This window comes from Clupea harengus, chromosome 18 (genome assembly GCF_900700415.2).
Source record: "Clupea harengus chromosome 18, Ch_v2.0.2, whole genome shotgun sequence".
Lineage (NCBI taxonomy): Eukaryota > Metazoa > Chordata > Actinopteri > Clupeiformes > Clupeidae > Clupea > Clupea harengus.
Genome location: NC_045169.1, coordinates 9,435,120 through 9,444,392, shown reverse-complemented (window position 1 = coordinate 9,444,392; position 9,273 = coordinate 9,435,120). Strand labels below are relative to the sequence as shown.

The following is a 9,273-nucleotide window of genomic DNA, read 5'->3' as shown; positions in this document are numbered from 1 at the left end:
CCAACCTTAAACCACATTTTTATGTGTGCAATTATTACCTTCCGATTCTAACCCTTGCCACTTCCTCCTCCCTCATTGTTTTCAAGGGAGGCAGGTGACATAGACCCCATAGACCAACCCTAAACCAAATTTTTCTGTATGCAAATATCAAACAAAGTTGTTGTGGAGGAAATATTAATAGTACTAAATGAACACACAAACCCAAAGCAGGAAAATATTCCCTTTTTTAGGGCTGGCTTTTATTTAATTGTCTTTTAAAGCATTTGTATCATATACTTGTACACTCTGTGAAATGACTGCATCTTCACATTAATCATTCCAAGTAAACAATTGAAAGGCTTGTGTATAAATGACAGTGTCTCCTTGCGTGTATTTACTTTCACCAAGATAGTTCTCCAATGCACAAAGTCCAACCCATCATTCACTCCCATATTTACGTCACCTCATGCCTACATTGGATGTGTCATCAACCATTCAATGTGGACAGATCTGAAGAGTGTCTGGTTTTAGCACTGTCAACACGTTAGTTTAAAACCAAGTCAAGGAGACACTAAGCAAGATGCCTCTAAGGAACGTTTGCTCCTTTAGACTAAATGTGCTGAAAAATGTATTAATATTCATCTTGATGACTTTTTCCCTTTATTTCTGGAGCAGCTCAAAGAATAAATGCTACAACACTGATCAGCCACCAGAGGCATCTGCTTTACTTACCAGTGACCTGGGGGAATTACTGACCTGCTCAGCAATAATCCGAGGGGACCTGGAAGGACTTAATAAGGAGGACCTCAGCAGACTTCTGAAGAAGAGAAATCGTGAAGGTTTGCCAGAGTCTTTCTATCTCAATTCAACAAAAGATTGCAGTGCTTACATCAAAGACAGGGGCTTTCTAACCGTAGCCCTCAGTGAAGAAGAGAGGGACTTTCCTATTGCCTATTCCATGGTGATCCATGAGAAGATTGAGATGTTTGAGAGGATCCTCAGAGCTGTGTACACACCACAGAATGTGTACTGTGTGCATGTGGACAAGAGGTCTCCAGAAAACTTCATGAAGGCAGTGGAAGCCATTGTTTCTTGTTTTCCAAATGTGTTTGTGGCAAGCAAACTGGAGAGGGTTGTTTATGCCTCTTGGTCTCGAGTCCAAGCTGACCTGAACTGCATGAATGATCTGCTGGACTTGACTGTTGAGTGGAAGTACCTTATCAATACCTGTGGAACTGACTTCCCCATCAAAACCAACGCAGAGATGGTGCGAGCACTAAAAGTGCTAAATGGACAGAACAGCTTAGAGTCTGAGGCACCTCCTAATTACAAGATAGCTCGTTGGGAATACCATCATAATGTCACTGAGTCTGGTGTCATTCGGACTGGCATTAAGAAGAGCCCCCCTCCCATCAGTACCCCAATGTTCTCTGGAAAGGCTTACTTTCTGATGTCGAGAGAGTTTGTAGACAACGTGTTTAAAAACCCAGAGGCTAAAGCTTTGATGGAGTGGGAGAAGGACACATACAGTCCAGATGAGCACCTTTGGGCATCTCTTCAGCGCATGCCAAGTATGCCATTGTACAACTCTCCCGAAAAGAAATACGACATGTCAGACATGAACTCCATAGCCCGTCTGGTGAAGTGGTCTCATCATGAAGGAGATGTAAGAAGGGGGGCATCTTATCCCCCATGCCATGGAGAATACAGAAGAGGAGTGTGTGTGTATGGTGCCGGTGATCTCAACTGGATTGTCAGGCATCAGCATCTTTTCGCCAACAAATTTGACCCAGAAGTTGATGAAATTGCACTTAAGTGCCTGGAACATTACTTGCGCTATAAAACTTTAACTGGTCAATCACTTCAGTTTGCTGAAAAATCACACATACTGAAAAGGTAATTCATCATTCTACCAGAATTATTTATGTGTATTTATTAGAGTTATACGTAATTGCTTGAAAATATATAAGTATATAAACTATTTCATAGCCTACATGTGATGTTTGTATATTTCATGAACACTTTCATTTGAAGGCACCTTTTCTTGACAGTAAACAAGTTCACATTACATCTCGTGTTTACCAATGATAATAAAGCAACTATCATGGTTATCATAAAGAGCTGACAATGGAATAACCTTTGCGATGTAAAAAATAAAAAAATTAACAAAACTGTTTTGTAGCAGATCCTTGAGCATTTGAATGTCTGTATATTGTGGCGATCTCAGAGGCAGGTGTCTCTTTGGCTTTCTTGACGTTTATTAAAACACGTGATTGCGCTTGCAATTAGATTGACCGTGCAGCACTATTTGATTGTTTATCATATTTGTTGATGCCATGCCCTAACGGACTTTAGTGAAACAATACACACAAGCATTCAGACACTGATACAGAATGGCAAGTGCCACAATGTATGCGATTTACACCTGGGAAACCACGCTATGGCGTTTATACAACACACAGACTCTTAATCGCTAACTGAAAGGGAACGTTTGATAAGGCAGACAAACAGCTTTCTCAAGAAATGAGAAACAAATTATGTTACATTAAGGACGCAACAGGAGCAAAAAGGCTAGCTAGTAGAGTAGAATCTAGTCCATGCAATGGAAAAGCATTTTTTCCGCTGCTTGGCAGCCTAAACGAATTCTACCTGTCTGTTTAAATTTCATTGTTGTTTTATTATTGTGTTGAATTCCATTCCAACCCAACTTCAGCCCGTGTGTCCACGCACAATCACCTCTTCTTTCTTCTGTTTCACTACTTCACGTCTTTTTGTCTAGCACCTACTGTATATTAAAATATTAGATGGGTATTTAGCCTATGGTGGACTACATGGAGTATGATCACCTATTTAATTATATAATTGAAAGACATGAAGACCAAATCAAACACAAATTATTTCACCAAAGTCCTTTAGGACACAGCATCAACAAAATAAGAAACAATATTACTGATCAAATGTTGTGGTGAATGTCGAACTGGATATTTGCTACACTGCTGCCACCTACTGGATCTGGGATCTCATTTAAACCATTACTAACTATTTAATTGAAATCAAATTAAAAGATGAATAGGCTCACACTGTGCTAGGATAGATTGTCGTAGATCATTTTAAAAGCAACATTATGATGGTATTGTCATGTGATGGAGAGTTGTTCCCACTAGTCACCCGGACCAGACCAGATTTGTGCTCAAGATTGTTAATTCCAGAAAACGGTTTCATTAAAATGTTTAGTTTAATATAAGAAAAGATTTTAGTTTATTCCAGAAAGAGAGGTAACTCAAACTTCGGATCAGTTACAGCTGTGCGGTGCTGTGCAACTAACCCTGTCTCCTACCTCCTGCTGAGCAGCTATAGTCCAGAGCGTTCTAACAAAGTGACATTAGAACACTGATGTGAGCTTGAACACAGAATCATGAAAAGGATCATCCTCTTATCACCTTTAGGCAGCTGTGTGATGAACTGAGAGCAACATTGTCAGTGCTGGCATCTGGGAGAGAGCAGGGCTCCTGTTGATTGACAGCTGTGTTCAGGAATCAGGTGGTGCTGCGTGGTTCTGAACAGGGCTACCTTTCATGTCACTGAGCATACATCTCAAACATCTGGTCCAGCTGAGGATGTCACAGTCCATCATGCCAAATGTTGGTGTGAACTGAGACAACAAAACAGTATCCTTTTGTCTCCTTTAGCTCTCACCAACGAGTAAAAGCCAGTCCGAGACTGACTCTTGTATGGTCTCTTGCTCGATTACTCTCTTCTGGTAACGTCTTTCTCGGTTTCTTCGCTGCCTCTTCTATGATGTCCATACAGAGAATACTGGACTAGCTGCTTCTTACAGCTAGCAGAAGTGTTTAATTATTGTTGTGTGATGTGTTGCCGTAAAGCATTAGCCTACCTAGTTCTTGTGAGAGGTGTGACACCCTGTTCACCAAGGTTACATATTGCAATACCAGGCGTGCTGTGGCAGTGGAACAGACACCACCAAGTCAGTGTACCACCAAAATGATCTTGAAGCTGTTATTTTCAGGTAAAACTGTTAGCAATCAGGAATTTTATTCATGACCTAACTTGCAAGATTCTTTACCACAGATTTATCATGCAAGTATTGTATATGACAAGTGTGAGTCCAATATGTGTTTTACATGTTTACATGTATGTTTCCTTTCCATATGGGAAACCGCAGTAAACAACACAAAGCCTTCCTTGTTTTATACCCTCTTTTTTTGGTTCCCCTGACTTTCCTTTTATCTTTTCTTTATTTGAAAGAAAACTGTGGGGCTTACATTTCTATAGCTGTTTGCCTTTTGTGTATATTAAGATGGTGCTGATGCATTAGGATGCGTGGCAAGCTGAAGAGGTGAATTAAACTCACATACACACCTCACGTAGTCAAAATTAGAGAGGGAGCCTGAGGGAGGTGCATCTATGTGTTAACAGGGACATTTCTAATGTAGACTGAGGCCTCTTTGATGAGTGTGCATAAGAACCAGCACATTTGTCTTTACACAAGGTGACTAGCCCCCCTCCAGGATAGCCCAATACACAAACAAAAAGGGACAAAGAAATATGAAAGCCGGTCGACCCCAGCTATAGGGCAAATAATCCAAACACAGACAGGAAGCTACGGGCATGTTAACAGTCTCCCCTCTTACGGGATACCTGTAGTGTTAAACAAAGGGGGGATATGTGAATAGTTCCAAAAGTGCTCTCTATGACCGAATGGGCTAAGGGCTGTTCTAGTAGGTGCCAATCGCCACAGGTTGTCCGGTAAGAACAGAGAGATGCCAAAGTCTCAATGAATATATTTATTTACACACACACACACACACACACACACCACACACACACACACACACACACACACACACACACACACACACACACACACACACACACACACACACACACACACTCATGCGATTGACCGTGCTGTGAATGCCATGAATAAGGAACCGTGCATAGGATGAACAATGAACATCGAACCATGATAGAATGAACCGTGGTTTCTATAGCAATTATATTAATAACAAAACATACAAATATGAACAATTATGTACAAGACAAGGATGAATAGATTACAAACAGGATGATTATTATGAACATGCCATGAAAGTGGCTCTGTCCCATTAAGACCAGATACATTACTGTGAACATTCAGTTACCTTGGTTATCCCTCCCTAGAGATTACCAACGGTAACTCTTTGATATAGTGGAAGGAGTAAGTAATAGAGCGAAATATGATGATACAGTGGATAATTACAACACTACATGAACTAACAGATACTAGTTACACTGATACTAACAGACTCGCTAACTCACACAAATAACAGAACACTCACTTTCTCATTGACGCACAGCAAGAATGATGGATTGTGAATGTCTTTTGATTCGCGAATTGTCCAACGAACTCTTCTGATGATGCTTCTCTGCTTCTTTCTTTCTTCTAACATTGAACAGAGGTGGGTCTGGTATATATAGAGGTAACAGAATGATGTGATGGACAGGTCAAAGGGCATTCTGATAGGCTATCGCTTACCAGTGCGATCGGGGGGAACTAAAACAGTCTGGTCACCTTCTGTGCATGTGCACCCCATGCGCAGCCCATGGAACTCTGGGAACACAGGATTGGGTGAACCGCTCTTTGTGTCCCCAAGTATTCTGCGTGGCCTGCACAACGTAAGTAAGAGTAAAGTAAATCAACATGGACAAAAATAAAGAAAATAAAGTAAGCAGAGAAACCAATTTAAACATGACAAACGCAAGCAACTAAACTTTATGAAACGACACACAAAAGCAAACCCTCAGGGAGGAATACGCAACTAAGGAACACGTTAAAGTGGACGGACAAGCCATTAGGCTACACAGCAAAATAACAAAAACAAAACACCAAACCGGAACCTAAACAGTCTCGCAATAAAAGACCAAGACAAGACAGCAACTCGTGTGGTGAATCCAGCCCTCCACTAGGCCGGGTCACATGGTACTCCGAAGACACTGGCTGCTGCGGGAACGCGAGTCCTCACTGGAACTAGAGCTAATGGAGAGAGTTCCCGAGGTCAGCGAAGGAGGAGAGGATCACAACCCCAGGTAAGGGAGAAAATTGATTGGAGGTAGCGGTTCACAAGCTCAGACTCTGCAGCAAACTAATGACTGCCCACTAATTAAGTAATTGTTGATTAGGTGGAGCTAAATGAGTACCATGACGTGAGACAAGAATAGGCGAATCCAACTCACTACACATTGAAGCCAAACAGTAGCCTGGTTTTATTTGTTAAGTAGAGAATCCAGATGCCTTGCTTGTTTCTCATTTGCCACAGTGCAGTGCAAATGCTGATTGCCATTTTCAAAGTTGTTCTAAAAGAAAAGACTCATCTTTGAGATGAGATCACCTTTTGATTTAGTACAATACCCCTGCCCTGATTTTCCTATTTTATTAGTGTTTAGATATAAAATGTTGAGACTTTAGCCTAACACCTAATGGAGTATACTCTTCATTGCATTCACATGCACTCACACACACACACACACCGAATTTCAGTCGGCGAGAGACCCTCGAGGAGGGCGCCATGGTGTACATCATTGTTTGTGCCCAACAAATAAAATGGCCATGACCGAATGATTGTCTTTACATGTGTTTCAAACTTTGAAGATCCGAGTTGTCTCTAATGTGGCATGAACTGCGGTGATTTGCTAGTCGTAGCGCTGACTATCTGAAATTACATCATCTCTCCATGTCATTGCTTTAACTTGCATCATTTTTATGTGTGCAAATATCACCTCCTGATTCTAACTCTTGCCACTTCCTCCTCCCTCAGGGAGGCAGGTGACATAGACCAACCCTAAACCACATTTTCCTGTATGCAAATATCAAACAAAGTTGTTGTGGAGGAAATAATAATATTACTAAATGAACACACAAACCCAAAGCAGGAAAATATTCCCTTTTTTAGGGCTGGCTTTTATTTAATTGTCTTTTAAAGCATTTGTATCATATACTTGTACACTCTGTGAAATGACTGCATCTTCACATTAAGCATTTCAAATAAACAATTGAAAGGCTTGTGTATAAATGACAGTGTCTCCTTGCGTGTATTTACTTTCACCCAAGATAGTTCTCCAATGCACAAAGTCCAACCCATCATTCACTCCCATATTTACGTCACCTCATGCCTTGGATGTGTCATCAACCATTCAATGTGGACAGATCTGAAGAGTGTCTGGTTTTAGCACTGTCAACACGTTAGTTTAAAACCAAGTCAAGGAGACACTAAGCAAGATGCCTCTAAGGAACGTTTGCTCCTTTAGACTAAATGTGCTGAAAAATGTATTAATATTCATCTTGATGACTTTTTCCCTTTATTTCTGGAGCAGCTCAAAGAATAAATGCTACAACACTGATCAGCCACCAGAGGCATCTGCTTTACTTACCAGTGACCTGGGGGAATTACTGACCTGCTCAGCAATAATCCGAGGGGACCTGGAAGGACTTAATAAGGAGGACCTCAGCAGACTTCTGAAGAAGAGAAATCGTGAAGGTTTGCCAGAGTCTTTCTATCTCAATTCAACAAAAGATTGCAGTGCTTACATCAAAGACAGGGGCTTTCTAACCGTAGCCCTCAGTGAAGAAGAGAGGGACTTTCCTATTGCCTTTTCCATGGTGATCCATGAGAAGATTGAGATGTTTGAGAGGCTCCTCAGAGCTGTGTACACACCACAGAATGTGTACTGTGTGCATGTGGACAAGAGGTCTCCAGAAAACTTCATGAAGGCAGTGGAAGCCATTGTTTCTTGTTTTCCAAATGTGTTTGTGGCAAGCAAACTGGAGAGGGTTGTTTATGCCTCTTGGTCTCGAGTCCAAGCTGACCTGAACTGCATGAATGATCTGCTGGACTTGACTGTTGAGTGGAAGTACCTTATCAATACCTGTGGAACTGACTTCCCCATCAAAACCAACACAGAGATGGTGCGAGCACTAAAAGTGCTAAATGGACAGAACAGCTTAGAGTCTGAGGCACCTCCTAATTACAAGATAGCTCGTTGGGAATACCATCATAATGTCACTGAGTCTGGTGTCATTCGGACTGGCATTAAGAAGAGCCCTCCTCCCATCAGTACCCCAATGTTCTCTGGAAATGCTTACTTTGTGCTGTCGAGAGAGTTTGTGGAGCACTTGTTTAAAAACCCAGAGGCTAAAGCTTTGATCGAGTGGGAGAAGGACACATACAGTCCAGATGAGCACCTTTGGGCAACTCTTCAGCGCATGCCAGGTATGCCAGGGTCCAGCCCTCCCAACAACAAATACGACATGACAGACATGAACTCCATAGCCCGTCTGGTGAAGTGGTCTGATCATGAAGGAGATGTAAGAAGGGGGGCATCTTATCCCCCATGCCATGGAGAATACAGAAGAGGAGTGTGTGTGTATGGTGCCGGTGATCTCAACTGGATTGTCAGGCATCAGCATCTTTTCGCCAACAAATTTGACCCAGAAGTTGATGAAATTGCACTTAAGTGCCTGGAACATTACTTGCGCTATAAAACTTTAACTGGTCAATCACTTCAGTTTGCTGAAAAATCACACATACTGAAAAGGTAATTCATCATTCTACCAGAATTATTTATGTGTATTTATTAGAGTTATACGTAATTGCTTGAAAATATATAAGTATATAAACTATTTCATAGCCTACATGTGATGTTTGAATATTTCATGAACACTTTCATTTGAAGGCACCTTTTCTTGACGGTAAACAAGTTCACATTACATCTCGTGTTTACCAATGATAATAAAGCAACTATCGTGGTTATCATAAAGGGCTGACAATGGAATAACCTTTGCGATGTAAAAAATAAAAAAAATAACAAAACTGTTTTGTAGCAGATCCTTGAGCATTTGAATGTCTGTATATTGTGGCGATCTCAGAGGCAGGTGTCTCTTTGGCTTTCTTGACGTTTATTAAAACACGTGATTGCGCTTGCAATTAGATTGACCGTGCAGCACTATTTGATTGTTTATCATATTTGTTGATGCCATGCCCTAACGGACTTTAGTGAAACAATACACACAAGCATTCAGACACTGATACAGAATGGCAAGTGCCACAATGTATGCGATTTACACCTGGGAAACCACGCTATGGCGTTTATACAACACACAGACTCTTAATCGCTAACTGAAAGGGAACGTTAGATAAGGCAGACAAACAGCTTTCTCAAGAAATGAGAAACAAATGATGTTACATTAAGGACGCAACAGGAGCAAAAAGGCTAGCTAGTAGAGTAGAATCTAGTCCA

General features: G+C 41.2%; 2 protein-coding genes across 2 annotated transcripts; both read left to right on the top strand.

Annotated features, from left to right (window-relative positions):
• The first annotated feature begins 625 nt into the window (after window positions 1–625).
• Window positions 626–2,071, top strand: LOC105891403 (beta-1,3-galactosyl-O-glycosyl-glycoprotein beta-1,6-N-acetylglucosaminyltransferase 3-like). The gene has a single exon (XM_031585539.2). It carries the CDS (start codon window positions 626–628, stop codon window positions 1,877–1,879), a length of 1,254 nt encoding a protein of 417 aa, XP_031441399.1. The 3' UTR covers window positions 1,880–2,071.
• A 3,885-nt stretch (window positions 2,072–5,956) lies between these two features.
• Window positions 5,957–8,832, top strand: LOC105911371 (beta-1,3-galactosyl-O-glycosyl-glycoprotein beta-1,6-N-acetylglucosaminyltransferase 3-like). Its single transcript, XM_031585538.2, has 2 exons — window positions 5,957–6,066; window positions 7,351–8,832. Exons 1-2 carry the CDS (start codon window positions 5,957–5,959, stop codon window positions 8,573–8,575), a joined length of 1,335 nt encoding a protein of 444 aa, XP_031441398.1. The 3' UTR covers window positions 8,576–8,832.
• Window positions 8,833–9,273: the final 441 nt, after the last annotated feature.

Bases quoted from the DNA above. Each gene is read 5' to 3' on its own strand.
- LOC105911371 (XM_031585538.2), top strand. From the start codon at position 5,957: ATGGTACTCCGAAGACACTGGCTGCTGCGGGAACGCGAGTCCTCACTG. The intron at 6,067-7,350 runs GTAAGGGAGAAA...TTTCTGGAGCAG, and splicing joins GGAGAGGATCACAACCCCAG to CTCAAAGAATAAATGCTACA.
- LOC105891403 (XM_031585539.2), top strand. From the start codon at position 626: ATGACTTTTTCCCTTTATTTCTGGAGCAGCTCAAAGAATAAATGCTAC.